General features: G+C 48.0%; 1 protein-coding gene across 1 annotated transcript in view; it reads right to left on the reverse strand.

Annotated features, from left to right (window-relative positions):
• The window catches only part of PGBD5 (piggyBac transposable element derived 5), a gene marked incomplete at its 5' end in the record, with an annotated part of 67,584 nt that extends 53,423 nt beyond the window's left edge, over positions 1-14,161 (reverse strand). The window contains one exon of the mRNA XM_082306352.1: positions 13,462-14,161. Within this exon, the coding sequence (XP_082162478.1) occupies positions 13,462-14,161 (700 nt within the window). The remainder of the gene's footprint in view (positions 1-13,461) is intronic.
• Between the last annotated feature and the right edge of the window lie 1,127 nt (positions 14,162-15,288).

Genomic DNA, 15,288 nt, shown 5'->3' on the forward strand with positions numbered 1-15,288 from the left:
CAGCAAAATTTGAACAATGAACCCCTGCCCCAGACTACCTGCAATTTTAACAGGAACAGTGGAGACATGGTGTCCAGCAGAGCCCAGAAGAATAAAAAAAGGAAGTTTCATAATGACTAAGAACATGATGTTAAAATGTGAGGTATCAGTAGGATCTATATTAAGACACAAGAGAAACGTTCGTTTTTATGACAGCAAAGGATTCTAGGAAGCGAAATACAATTAGAGAAACTAAATGCTGTAGCAGAGAAGAGCAGGTTAGGAAAAGGTTATAGTACAGATCAAAAGGACTCAGTAGAAACAGAAAGCTTCAAAGTAAAGTTTTGAACAGCTTTTGTTATACTTGTTTCTTGCTCCTTTTCTGATTAAAGTGTTGTGCTGAAGCATTCTCCCTTTAGCTGCCCATTTCAGCTTAAAAAGAAAAAAATCCCATCTCCCTTTTATCTTAGGAAGGAAGCTGACATTAGAACAATTGGTAGCACACTGCTCGATGTCAAGCCGCTCCAGGTCAATACTCAACCCCTTTTGAGTCAACCTTTCAGCAAAAGACCTAAAGAAAAGGCACGGTTTGTATTTTAACATTTCACTCACTCAACTGCAATATCTGCCCATAAAATGCTATGTTTTGCTTCAACATACAGTTGGCTGCTTTTAGAAAGAAACTAGTGCTCACTTAGTTTCTTTTCATTGATTCAGGAGTGATAGCCAACAGCCAAAAAGAACAGAAAGAGTTAAAAACTGGTACAATCTCAACAGCATTAACAGTGTCAAGTCCATTTCATATTCCTAGAATAATTTCATATTCAGTACCTGCTTTGACAATACCAATTCAAAAATATCCATAGCTGAGTATTTTACACCTGCCATCTGTCCCAGAGAGCAAATAGGTGCTTGCACTGTAATTTGCATTTACAGAGCTCAACGTGGTTTGTATTTACCCCAGTCTAGTGAAATTGTAGGATTAGGTACTTCTGGCTATGCTCCTTCCTCTTTTAATCAGAAACAAGTGTGCCTTGTACAGGAAAAGCCAAAAGGCTCTTTAACTAAATAAAATGAGGACGAAGGGGAAGGAGGAGGAAGTGAGGCCAGCGCAATTTTCAGGACACAGATATTCATGATAACCTAGGTGTGATTCTGCAGTCAAGGCAAGCATTTTTGCCTTCATCTTCAAGGCAACTAATGAGGTTCATAAGAGAATAAGTTTCATGAGTTTGAGGACTGGACTCCAGAAGCTGCAATACCCGTGGCAGAGACAAAGACATAAAAAAATAAAATCTTGCAGTTTTGTACATACTTTTTGTTTCTAATCCTGAAATAATAGGAGTGCCATAACAAGAACCTAAGTGAATCCAAGTTCAAGGTAACACATTAAGCTGAGAAAACAAAGACTTTCAAATAAAAGTAAGAGACTTGACAACTTTAAACTTGTTACTCTGATCTCAGTACTTCTCAAAGACTGAAGAAATTTTGGAGGAAAGACTAATCAAGGACATCAAGACAAATGCAGAGCATTTGCATCATAGACAGGTCACTTTAGAATAATTTTTAGTGGGTATGATTCTAGGATATTACTTACAGGATAGTTGAATTTATCTGTTCTGTTTCTAGCTAACTACTTGTTAATCGGCAGCAACAGGGATGAGCAAGACCATTAATGTCTTCTCTTTACCCAGATCCTTGACTGACAGAGGAGCTGTCTGGATGAAGGTAGGTGATTTCTGGAAGAGATTGTTTCATTTATTATTAGAACAAAATAAATCTAAAGAGGAGTATATGCAACAGAAAAAAAAAGGGGGCAAAGTCATGCACTTACAGACCACTAATGAGAGTTTTTTCCTCTAGTTATCTGCTCAAATCAGAGACAAATCTCTGATATTGCAGAAAAGTGATGCACGACTGACTTCTAAACCAGTGGCTTTCTAGGTAGCATAGGGCAGGTTTTTAGTTATCTTTAGGGGAGATAGTGACATATTAGTACCTTTGAACAGGAACTGTAAGACCTTGCTTGGAACTCTATGCAATTTGCCACCAAAAAGTTGATCCTAAGCTGGGAAAGATAGAGAACTACTACTATAAGAAGTAGGGGTGTATTCTTGCAAGGGAAGATTGTGAAGAGAACACTTACTTTCTCATTTTAGCCCGGGAGGGGGGAAAAGAAGCAAATCTCTTCAATATACTTGAGGCAAGTATTAGGAAAAGAGAAGACTTAAGTGCCAATAGTACTCTTTGCAAGATGGAAACAATTTTGCAATGCTCACAAAGTAATGAAGAAACAACCTTCTGATACCCAGTCCATGAACTGGAGAAACATGGAGTAGACATTCAGTTGTCCTTTCCTGCCAAGACATCTGTTACATGGTCATCAGTTATTGCAGACATCTGGACTATGACTTAGCTGGGCTTATTCCAGACCTGTGCCTGTCTTCCTCCACATATCCATCCTCATCTACAGTGGTCTACAGCGGTTTGTGCTGGCATTTAGTTGCAAGGAGGCTCTTCATACCTCACAAGAGTCGTGGATGAAGGCAAGTACAAACCTAGGCACCACTGGATGATGCAGCAACTAAATGCCTCCAAAGTTCAGTTTTGCTAATCTCACAGGTATTTGGGTAGTGTTGTATCAGGTACCCCTGGCAGAAGGAAATTCACAATTAGTCATTTGTGTAGAGATACAAGATTCACGTACACACAACTCATCATTACTATAGAAGTGAGGGTGAGAACAATACTTTAAGTAACAGTCAAGTGTGCCTGGGCCACTATACTGGGGTGAAGGGAAGGAGGGAGTTTCACCTTAATGGATCAGGAGGCCTTCTGCAAGCACACAGCTCCTTCCCAGCAGCTATACAGCTTTCTCCCTGCTCCCAAAGCTGAGGCAGGAGATGCAAGTGGCAAGCCTTTTGCATAGCACTCCAACATACAACTTGCTACTAAGCAGCTTCCCTGGTTAAGCTACATGCAAACGCTAGTCTAAAGCAGAGAAGAGTGCTGGAAGGGACCTCAGAAGTCCTTTAGTCCAGGCCTCTATCCCCATTCAGCACACATACTGGGTGTCAGTCAACAGGTTAGTGGCACTTGTTCTTAGGTTTCCAGTGACATACCTCATGACTTCTGCAGCACTGCACTGTCTGAGAGTTTCTATCATGTCTGATTTAATTATCCATCAATTCAATTTACACCTGTTATTCTTTATATTCAGTTTCCAGAGCAAGAAGGCAGATAATTACCTTTCCTACAGTAGCCTTTACTTATCCGTATGGCCGCTTAGCTTGAAAACAGAATACTGAAAGGTGGTACAGCTGGTAGATTTTCTGCTTCTCAGTCCTTTCTCTTCACATTCGACTATTTGCTTCTTAACTGGGTTGGTGACCCAGACTACCTCTCCTAAATGGCAAGACAGTCTCATTGCAAGACTTGTACATTCTTCTGTTCAAGTATCTGGGGAGGATGTTTGCCTTTTCACAACAACATGACAATGAGTCACATTTGTCTGGTGTCCGGCTTCAACCTCCAGTTCCTTTTCCACCTAAACAGTCCTTCCCCTTCCCCTCCATTTTCCACTTGTGCTGTCAGTCATTGCTGCCTTCACACGAAGTATTTCTCTCTTGCACCGTGCCCCTTTTTTCCCCCTGGGCTATTTCAGGTTGTCAAGAACCTTGCAAATTCTCACCCTGTCCTCCAGTGCACATGAAGTCCCTCCCAACTTCATGTTATCTAAAAGTTTAATAAACAAATTCAGTAAGTCCACCTCCATTCAGCAAGGCTGTTTCAAATTCTCATCAAATAATAAAAAAAATATCTTCCATCAGAACATTTAAGCTTTTGCCAGATCTTTATGCAACACATCTTTGGAGATACTGGGCCAGACCTTATCGACTTCAAATGGAGACAGAAACAGACATTTGCAGTAATGACAATTTTAGTGAGAATACCTGACGGGGACTAGATTGTATTTATTCAGTCAGATGTTTCTGCATCTGCCTGCTTCTCTCCCTTGTATATTTTAATCTCTGCAAGAAGGTGTTTCTTGCAGCAGATATAGTGTAACACAAAGCAGAGTGCGAAACTCAGAGCTAATAATGCAGAGATGGCTCCTGCCTCAAGAAGCTGCCTCTGATTCATTATAAGAAACGAGGAGATAAATCTGACGGGGAACGCAGTGACTGTGGTGGGCCTCCGAAAGGCTCAGGTAGCTCCTAACTATGTACAGCCACTCCAGGTGCCAAAGCCACCACAAGCTGGTATCTTGTTTCATACACGAGAAATAAACAGCAAAGGTAATTTGAACCAGCCTGGACTTGCAGGGCACCTATGAAATAGAAAGGTAATGAGAAGACAGTTGCTATCCCCTAGTTGTGCTATGGCAGCGGCCAGGCCCTCCATGGCTGAGGGGAGGGCTGGCTACCAACAGCCTGAGCTGTAGGGACAGGGAAAGGAGAGCCCAGAGCAGGTGGGAAGTGGTCTGGAAGAGCGGCCCAAACAAGCAGCACCAAACTCCTTCTCAACACCTCTTTTGTGGAAAAGAGGTTACAGAAAGTCATGGCTTTTGCCAAAGAGTTTGTTTTAAGGAGCTGCTGTCAGTGCCCCAGGGGCACCACCAGGCCTGACTGTCCCTGCCTGGGCCCCCTGGCCCCAGACCCCATTGCAGGCCCTGGGGCCTTCAGCCCCTGCCCCAGCAGGGCTGGTCTTCAGCTCCCCACAGCCCTGCCCTGCCCGGCCATGGGCTTTGCCGAGCCAGGCCCATCCATGGGCTCACATCCCAATCTGGCCTCGGCCTGTCCCCAGGGAGGTGCCCGATGGCCCAGGCTGGAGCTGCCCCAGTGCCCTCGGCTGCCCTGCTCACGGCTGGGGCAGTGGGACAGGCCCTGGCTGCCAGGCCCTGCCCTGACAGACCCCACGGGGAGCCCCCATAGTGCCCAGCCACCGGGGAGCCCCCCGGCCCCATGGGGCACAATGACAGAGGGCTGCTGTAGAGGTCTGACAAGCTGTTTTAGACCATCTCTGATGTCAATTTAAGTGTGAGTCATTACCCAGTAGTACAGAAGCAGATGAAGAAAGGCCTTTTTTGAGAGGGTCATTCCTTATTTATCAAGTACAACCCTGTCAAGTGGAAAGAGCAGAATGTCATTTACTCCAAAACCCATCAGTCTTTTCCCAATGGGGGAGATTCATGATACGTTTAAAGCCACCTCCTTTCCTTACCCTTAAAAGAAAGGACTGAGACTATTTACAGCAATGTTAGCACCATGAAAGTAGCTACAGATCACTCAAAGGCACTCCAAGTTTTAGTGCTTAATTTCTCTTAATCTCAAAGCCAATGACAAGAGAGAATTAATGCAGACCTCATGAGTATAAACCTTCAGACATTGCATTTTATTTCCTCTCAAACCAACAAATAACTACATAACAGGACAAGTTTTAAAGTAAGGAATAACTGTGATGGCCAAGAAATGAGGAAAAGTCTTCAGTTTAAGGAGGTCTTCTCATTTAGTGATACCGTTCAGGAATACAGTCCAGCAAGCTAGAAGCCCTTTGAAAGGCTGAATAAGAATTTGTATCCACATATGTATTCACATCCACAATGCAACATATCCAGCATGACAGATGTAAGAGTATCTTACATTTTTCAAGATCATCTTGGGAATCTCTCGCCCCAAACCAAAGGAGGCTCATTTTTGCTAGGCTGCTGCAGCAGGCGAAGGTTACAAACCACCACCCTGCCCTCTGGGGAAGGCTGGCCGCCTCTTGCCTTGCAGTCCAGTGGAACTGTTTCCCCTGTTGCCCCACTAGGGCAGAACAAGTAAAACTAGATCCCCATCCCAAATGCCATAAGCCGTATGTATAAGTGCTTACATGTGTAAGTGCATACATGTATGAGTTTCAATACATACAACCTCTTCAAAGTAGTTTTTCTGGGCATGAACTGACAAGATTACCATTGCCCAAGCCCTGTATCAGCAGGGTGCATCCAGCAGCAGACAGCACCGTCAAATCAATGGGAATAGCCACACGCCCACAGCTACACGCTGACCCCAGACTTCACACCTGTAAGTGCTACCCACTGGGAAGTTAGCCAGCATCTACCTTTCAAAAAAAGCAGAGATGACTATATGCACTGGATAGTCAGACTTTCCACAACAGTGAATTTCATAAGTAACTTAAAAAAAGAAAGATATTCTCATTTTTTGCTCCAATTTAATCTTTCATACACACCCACCTCTCTGCCATATGTAATCAGAAATGAATCACAGTGATAGCAGCAGCTGCTTTAAGTCTTTTTTCTGCCTTTTCTTCACTAGAAATAACACTTTCATTTGTGCCCACTGATGGGCTCGCTGTATCTTTTATTCAGTCCAGTAATCTTCCTGTCCTATGCACAGCTAATTCCTCCCATCCATACAGACATACACGATACTTACTGCTTCTGTGTCTCCTGTGTATCCCTCTCTGACATGATTTTTGCATCCTTAGTGTGCCTCATCGACTACACCTCAGTTTGCCCAGTTTTCAGCTGCACAGCTACAGCTTTGTATTGCTTGCTGAATAGAAGTTGCTTGGTTTTGTTCTTTGTCCTTCTTAATGGCAAATATAGTTTGTCAATACAGGTCATGCGAATCCCTCATGCTATCCAAGAAAGCAGAATCAAAAGCATGTTTTCTATCATGTGCCATTAATACCAGTTGTCTTCACAGAAAACCAGGAGATAATCCAGAAGCAATTTATACAGAGCCAAAATAAGCTAAGGAGCCTTCCAAGCCTATTTTCCTGCAGTCCCTCAGTCAAGGAGCTCTGGCTTCATTTTTAAAAGACCCAGTTATGTGCCCGTTCATTTTCAGACAGAGCCAGTGACTGACTAACATCCTGTTCTTTAAGGAATATTAAGTGGGAGCTTGGATAAGCTCCGAGAAAGGATTCCTTGCCACAAGGAAGTGAGATGTTAAATGCTAGTATTCTCATGCATTTGTCTTAGCCATGCATTCCTTTTGAGTCCATCTGTTCTGTTTTGTAATAACATGCCCAATTTTTGGCAGTATTTGGAAGGATGAGGTATTTTAGGGATTATATTCCACTTACCTCTAGATAAGATGTATAGCTGTATCCATGATTACCTTTCCTTTGGGAAGCACCTTGTATTTCCAAACTGCTAAATCCATCTGCTCCAAAATTTTGGAAACTTGAGCACAGGAGGAGGGGAAAAAAACCACCTACATGAACAAGCACACCTAAGACAAATTTCCAGCCTCTTTTAAGTTTATGGCATCCAGGACAGCTTCCTGTGACCTATTCTGTCTATACAGAATTAGCAAGCCAACTCCACTCTTAGCATCCTCATTAGACTCAGCAGGGAGGCTAATTTCCTCTCCAGGTTGATTTGGAGGTATGCAGACAAGGAAATTGTTTGCTGTACTGTTTCTGTGATGTTGACAAAAGGACATGAGTAGCTGCAGGAACTAATCTACTTCTTTTAAATGACCCCATCAATAGCTGCAAGGGGAAAAGACTCATTTGATGCAGTAAAAGATCTAGGAGTAAATATACTTTTTCTCTGTAAAAGGCTAGACGGTGTCTATGGAGAAGACCTTGATCTGCAGTGCTTATAGACTCTCATGTCTCAAGTACTGATCAAAACTGGGTCTCTGTATAAAAGCAGAGAACAGTTTTTTCCATGAAGTTGATCAACACTGGGTTATTCCCCAAATGCATGTTCAATAGCAGAGCTATGGGCAAAAGAAGGCAGGGAACACAGATAGCTAAAGTGCACTGAATTTTAGAATCAATAAGGTTGTCATGTCATGCACTTGCATCACTTCAGTGATGATGGAAGCAGGAAAACGTGCTCTAGACCCAGTAAAACCACACGAAAAGCACATTTAAATTTCATAAGACATATGAGATATTAAGCCTTTGCATAATTCACTTCAGCAAAACTTCAAACCTTTAAGTCATCCTATAAAGGATCTGCAAAGCAGTCATGTATATCTTTGTCATGTATTTACCATAATGACAGCATCACAACACTTCTAGGAAGATGTAAGTAATTTCTACTTAGAATGCAAGAATAGATTATATAGATGTTTTCCACAGTTATGCAAGTCAAAAGCAACTAATTGTCTGATGATATGAGTAAGCAAGAACAAGTCACATCAGCAGCACTTTATCCACTTACTGTCAGAGAATTTGGCCCAGATATTTCTGAAGCAGAATCTGCCATAAGCGACTAAGTAGCTTTCATAGCCTTTCTTCCACCTCTGGAATCTTTAAGTATTGACCTCAATCTAATAAGACTAAAGCCTTCAGATTCTATTCAGGACTTGAGCCAAGATCACCACCGCTGTTGGATGGTGGCATGTATATGGCCCTCTTATGTCCCAGCCTGACCGAAGAGCTCTTCCTCCAGGCTCCCTGCTGCTGGAATGCTGCTTTCCCATCTGCCTTTCCACATTCTTGGGAAGATTTTGTGCATTGGGTCTCCCCCTATACCCTGCAAAGACTTTCTATCACTCTCTGCCCAGTTACAATTACAGCCATTCAAATAACAGCTAAAAGCCTTTCTCCCCTTACCTACATCACTTTCCTCTCCTTTGATTATTTAACTTTAACTGAATTGTTTACCTCTGCTAAAACTATTTAGAACACAGGTCAAATGAACAACTCCATGCTGTATCAATATATATTGTACTGTATGATTCACTGGAGACTAACTTGAAGGAACTAAATTAATTTTCCTTATTTAACATTCAGAAAATAACAACACTACTGAAAAAATCCAATCAAGAGTGAAGTCTTATCAGCTGACATGCAAACAGACACTTGTGATTAAACAGAAGAAAAACGTTTTTTACTGTGAGGGTGGTCACAACCTGGAATTTAAAGCTGTGCCTTGCTTCTTTGACTTTAGCTGGAAGATGCTACCACCCTGCATGCAGACTCAATTCATCTCTCAGATAACATACCCTCCCTTGTGCAGAGGATAATCTCTCATGTGGAAGCCATGATGGAATAAATGACTGTTTCCCCTGGTCTTTCTGGAAACGAACATTCTCATTAAAAAAAAAAAAAAAAAACAAACAAGAATAAAAACTACTTTCAATATTCATTTAAACCTCTTCAAGGTGACAAGGAGAGCCTGATTGCTAGACATGGTCTATGTAACTTCTCCCTGAGAGCATGCTGTTCCACTGGAACGTGTTCTTCAAAGATGGTAACTTGCAGCACATTTAGTGTTGCAGAGAAATACTCTGGAAATCCATAAAAAGCTAGTTACACTCTCAAATGCAACTTGAAGAGGAGCTGCTATACTCTTTCAACAAGGAACATTCTTAACATTTTGTCCTCAGGTCTAGGCTTAAGAACAGGGTTTGGGGGGCATGGAAAATGCAGAAAACAGTAGCACCGATTGGCTGTACTTTGAGGATTTCGGCATTAACTTTTGCTCAGCCTTCCCTGCTATTGCTGCCACGGTAACATTACCCCTAACAATAGGAAGTGCTCTCACATCTGAGGTCCAAGCTTCTGGTCACTGAACTATACGGATATAGGAAGCATCGGACCCTAGGAAGAGAACACCAGCTACCCCAATTCAGGAACATCAAGCTGCAGCAATACTGCAGGATATTTGCACCTTCTAAGACCCTCCACAAAGAAAGACCAGGACCAACACTGCCTTCATCTATTACAGAACATTTCCTGGCCAGGTTACTGAGCTAACAAGGGAAGGCACCACCCAGAGCCACCCCGCTCTCGAAGGAAGGAAGCAGACACCAATTAAGTCTGAGGCAGGAGCGACCAGAAATGAAGGGTTTGCGTTGAGTTACTGGCACTTACTAGGTTGTCACTAAAGTAATAATAGTTGCTCGCTCGCTCTCTCAATTTCAATTATGCTCTCCCTATCCTAGCAGCGATTTGTTCTCTTATTCTTTCTGCGCTTCCGCAACTAGCTCTGTCCTGCCCTCAGAGGAAGGGAAGCCAGAGGAGCCCCAGCTATCCCTCCTTTCAGAATCGAAGTACTGTTTGGGCAGAGGTCAGACCTCCTTTCCTAGAAGCCTATCTATTTGCAGATTCACTTCCCAACAAAATCGATTCTGCTTCCCCTTCACAGCAAGGTTTGGAGAGAATGAGAAGGGAGATGCCAAAACATGCCTGGATCCAACAACTGATCATGATCATGCCATCACCCTTTTAAACACACACGTTGACCTACCCACGGACCTGCTGTAGCCAGGCGCTCTTTGTGAAGGGAAGGCATTTCAGCAGCTGCCTCCAAGACCTCCTATCCGCTGCTCGTACCTCAGAACTCACATTACTGCTTTGACATTTGTAACGGGCACTTGACCTCCCTTGTTTCCTCAACCTATTTTAATCAGAACTACACAGTGCCACTAGTTATCAGTTTAACAATCAGGGCATCACAATTTGGTCGGGATTTTTCTCAGCAACTAAAGAGAATGATTTCACAGAGTAGCTTAACTGAAAATAACACGAAGTGCCAGCAAGCCATCTGTTCTAACCTCTGTGTTAAAGTTAACAGCTATTTTGGATTTCCACAAAGGAAGTCAGCTAAAGCTACTCATGTTCTTTTTTTTTTCCTCTCCAGGGAGTCTAAGCACCCGCTATTTTTATTAAAAGCAACAGAAACAACAGTAACTGGAGATTGCTGAAAAAGGGGCAGAAAACAAAAGTCAGGGACACAAGCAGCAGAGTGTTGAGTAGCTATGCCATCCAGTCACTTCTCTCGTGACACAGAAGTCAATGCAGACCTTTCCCAGTTTGTCAGAACCTGCCACACGGGCAAGGCAGGCGCCACCACAAACACACGCAGTGGCTGACTGCAGACGGAGGACATGCTGAACCATCTAACGCTGCCAGCAGCCCCCAGCACATCTGGGCCTGTAGTATATGGTTGAGATGAAGTATCCGTTAGCCTGTCTGTGCCCAGGACTAACTCTAGGGATGGATACAATATTTTTAAGATGTCAGTTTAATATTGAGGCTGGGAAGGGAAAGGCAGTATTAAGTAATTTACTCAAAAAAAAAAAAAGAAAAGAGGAAGTGATAGTATTTTCTACTTCTAGTTAAAAAGACCACAAGAGTTTTGTAAGTGGCTCTTCATTTTTTTTTTTCCTTGGGAGCTTTAACTCATTCTCATTAACTAACTTAAACCTTTTTCTCCTCCACACCTTGCCTTTCATGAAGTGGCAGTCTCCCAAACCGAACAGCTTGACATCAGGTTTGATCCTAGTCTGATTCAAAGATTTATTTCCAGCATTGATGTAGCTGAAGTCTCATGAGACATCAGTCTACAAGGACATTTGTCTTCTGGTATCAGATGATGTCAAGTACTTGCCGCTAGGATTCTTCTCTTGAGATTTTGATGAAAAGGCCGCACTCGCAAGTTTTGGTGCTAAGCAAAGCTCAGTTTTATCTCAGTCTCATGAAAACCTCTTCCTTTTAAGGTGAGAACCTAGAAAGAAAGGATTCTTACATCCAGCACATCTGAACTGAGAATATGCTTTTGTTAGTGCTCTGTGTCTGACCCTGCATTTCTTGCTTGTACTCCACTAGTGACCGAAAGATGCAAGGGACAGCTGTCTTCACCTCAGCGGAGACCTTTTCCTCAGAGAGTATGGATCCGAACTCTTGGGTCAGAACAGCATCCAGTGAAGTGACAACAGTGCCAGTACAAGTATGCTTAGTGCGACTCCAATTACAATACCCGCATGGCCTAAAACCAGTCGATCTATGAGCTAGAATTATAGGAGTTTAGTTATATACAATGCTTGGAATTTGAGTAGTCAAAAAACCCCCTATGACAGAGGGTACCTGTTTCACACGTATCAAAGCACAACACTAACTGAACTTCAGCCAAACCAAATCACCATGCTATGAACAGCGTGCAGCATCTATCATCATCACGATCAACAGAACGAAAGGGCAGCAACAACTTCTCTGTCTATTACTAGGAGGAAATATTCACAGCAATACCCATACACCTTCCTCAAGAGACATCTGCATCTATTTCTGACAACCATAAATCGGGCTTATTTATTTCAAAGGAAATACAAACTCCTGAATTAATAGGTCATCAACTTAATTTGTTTTCAAACCAGCATTACAACACTCATCCCAGTTCTGTCTATGTTAAAATGGATATTACTATAAAGTAATAATATGAAGAAATAAGCCAGCAAAGGCAGAGAAATGAAGTGATAATTGATGCTGAAATAGCATCACACCATGAAGCCTACAGTCCGGAATCTCATCTTAGATACGCTTATGAATAAGAATCATCAATAAAACTCGCAGAGTTCTTTAAAGAGGCACATCAGCTTGATATTTAAATATTTCACAGTGGTTAGCTATTTCTAGAGGTAGACGCAACTTCTATTTGCGCATCTGTCAGAAGCGTGACAGAACTTTCTCTGGGCTCCAGTGCTAGCTCCACCTCACTCCCCCATCCCAAGCTGCTTCCTCAGACAGGTTTCTACCTGTCCCACTGCACAAATTTCAGCACACTACCCCAAGGCCAGCAGCACTCTTCTGCATTTACCTTTTCATAGCAAAATGAAGGAATTAAACACTACACAAAATAAACAGCGGGCAAGCCATCGGCTCAGCTGAAGATGACAGAATCATCACATCTTGTTCTGACATGCAAATGTTTTATTTCACACCCCAGCTCTTCAGAACCATTAATCTTTTTTTAGCAAAGCCCTGCTGCTACACAGTCAACTTGGTCGTTGAGGCCTGCGGACAGATACGTTATGATGGCTCCATAGGAAAACCAGCGGTGCAACTTGCTACACAAGCCGGTCCAGGGGGATCTCAGCGCTGTGCGTCGTGTCATGTCACCACTCGTGGTGCCTCTGGCCAAAAGCCGCGCAAGAGGGGCTAAGGGCAGGGACGGCTGCACAGGAAGCCTTGCAGCCAGAGGGAACCCCCTCCCCGGAGCCCTCCTGCCCAGCGCAGGACGGCTCCCCCGCACCGCCCAGGTCCGCGGCTCTGCCCACCCGTAAGCGGGGACGAGGAGCCCCCCGCCGCAGCGGAGCACAGCCAGGCGCGGCCCCGCGCCGCGCCCCCCGCGGGGAGCCCCGGAGCCGCTGGCGCTGGGGGCAGCGCTGCCGCGGCCGGTGACTAAGCACACGCGGCCTCCTCTCGCCCCGCCGCTCGCTGCCTCGGCCAGGCTCCCCCCGCACCAGCGGGGCCGGCGCCGGCCGCCAGCGGCCTGACAGCAGGGCCGCTCCCGGGGGGGCACCGGGCGGGAGGCACCTGTCGTCTCCTCCGCCCCCGCGGCCAGGGGCCGGGCACCGGCCCAGGCCGACAGCCGGGCCTACAAGGGCTCCTCTCCCTCCGCGACCCAGGCCTCGGCGCTGCGCTCCGGGCACCCGCCGCGGGCACCCCCGCTCCCAAGAGCCGCCCGGAGCCGCCCGCCGCCCCCTGCCCCGCAGCCCGCCCTCCGCGTACCGCTGCCATCCTTGAAGTGAGGGGGTGGGACGTCTCGCAGCGACCGGGTCCAGCCCCCCTTCTCCGCTTCCTCCTCCTCCTCCTCCTCCTCCATAGGGCCGGGGCCGCCCGGGACGGCGCTGGCGCTGCCGCCGCCGCCGCCGACCTGCCGCTGCCGCCGCCGCTCCGCCGGGGTGGCCGCCGCCCTGGGGGCGCGGCGCCGGGCCGCCCTGCCCCGCGGGCTCGGCCCCCCCGGGCGCCCCTCGTCCTCCTCGTCGTCCTCCTCGTCCTGTGAGGAGGCGGCGGAGCGGGAGTCGGCCGAGGTGCTGTAGAAGGGGTTCCCGCTGCTGTCCTGGCCCGACTCCCCGAAGACGTCGTCGGAGATCTGCAGGCTCTCGTAGCGGGAGCGGGCCGCCTCCAGCAGCGACAGCGCCTTCCTCCGCGCCGGCCCGCCGCCGCCCTCCGCCATCATCTCGGCCGCCGCCAGCAGCCGCCCGCGCTCCCCTCGGCCCGGCTCGGCCGGCTCCTGCGGCCGCAGGCAGCAGCCCAGCAGCAGGAGCGGCTCGGGCACGGCGGCGGGCAGGCAGGGAGTGGGGGGAGCCCCGCCACCGCCGCCGCCGGGGCTGAGCCCTGCCTCCCGCTCCCGCCCGCACCACCCGCCCCTGTGTGTGTGCAGGGACATGGGGGGAAGGAGCCAGCTCAACATCTCCAAGTACCACATCCAGCCAATTACGGCGGCAGTCCGCGCCCGGGAGGTGGGGTTATATGGGCGCCGTGGGCCGGCGCCGGCCGCCCACCGCCCGCCCCGCCGCCCGCCGCCGCTCCGCCCATTTAAAACCACAGCGCCGGCCGCGGCGGGGCCGCCGCTGCGCGCCGCCGCCGGAAGGGGGGACCCTGCGCCGCGCCCGGCCCCGGCCCCGGCCCCGGCCCCGGCCCCGGCCCCGGCCCCGGCCCCGGCCCCGGCCCCGGCCCCGGCCCCGGCCCCGGCCCCGGCCGGAGCTGTCCGCCCGCCCGCCCGCCGCCGCCGGCCCGCCGCTGTCCGCCCGCCGCTGTCCGCCCGCCCGCGGTGCTGGAGCCGGGCGGGGCAGAGGCGGGGGCCGGAGCGCCGGCCTGGCTGCCGGCTGCGCGGGGAGCGGGGCGGAGGGCTCCCGCGGGCAAGGGGCCGCACCAGCTCGGCGCGGCTTCGCAGCCGTAGGGGCCCTGGTGTCCCTGCCCCAAAACGGGGCACAGAGCTCCCGCGCTGGGGCGGCCCTGGAAGCAAAGCAGGGAAGGTGCCGGCGCACGGGGCGGCGGGGCAGCTGGCGCCCGGGCCCCAGCGGCCTGGCCCTCGCTGGCGGCGGGGCCTGCCGCCGGGCCGGGGCGCCGGGGAGGCTGCCCGGGGGCCCGGGGTGACGCGCACGCTGCTGCCCACGGCGCGGTCCTGCACGGAGCACGCTGCGGGCTGCGGGGCCGAGCGCCTGCGGCCTCTGCCTTGGTTTCTCGGGAGAGTACGGTGTGAAGTAACCATTCTTCCAAAATTGCCACTGACTTAAAAGCAATATGGTGGCACAAAAAAAACCGAGGGAAATGAAAATACCCGTGCCCTGACCGGGTTAGTTCAACATCATTCAGAAGTATCCCTGGAGTAATCTAAGGATTTCCTACAGCAGCTGAAGCCCCTGGTTGTGCAGCAGTCTGAACAGTCTGTCTGATGTTACAGCAATGTTTGAAATCTCCGATCAAGGTTTATTATTATTACTATTGGCGTCCCACTGTGCTGGTTACTGTACACACACTCATTAAGAAGACAGTCCCTGCCTCCCTTCTCGCTGGCAGCTCTCGAGCCTACCCTTTCACAGCAGTGCTCTC

Source organism: Platalea leucorodia (genome assembly GCF_965183815.1).
Source record: "Platalea leucorodia genome assembly, chromosome: 3".
Taxonomy (NCBI): Eukaryota; Metazoa; Chordata; class Aves; order Pelecaniformes; family Threskiornithidae; genus Platalea; species Platalea leucorodia.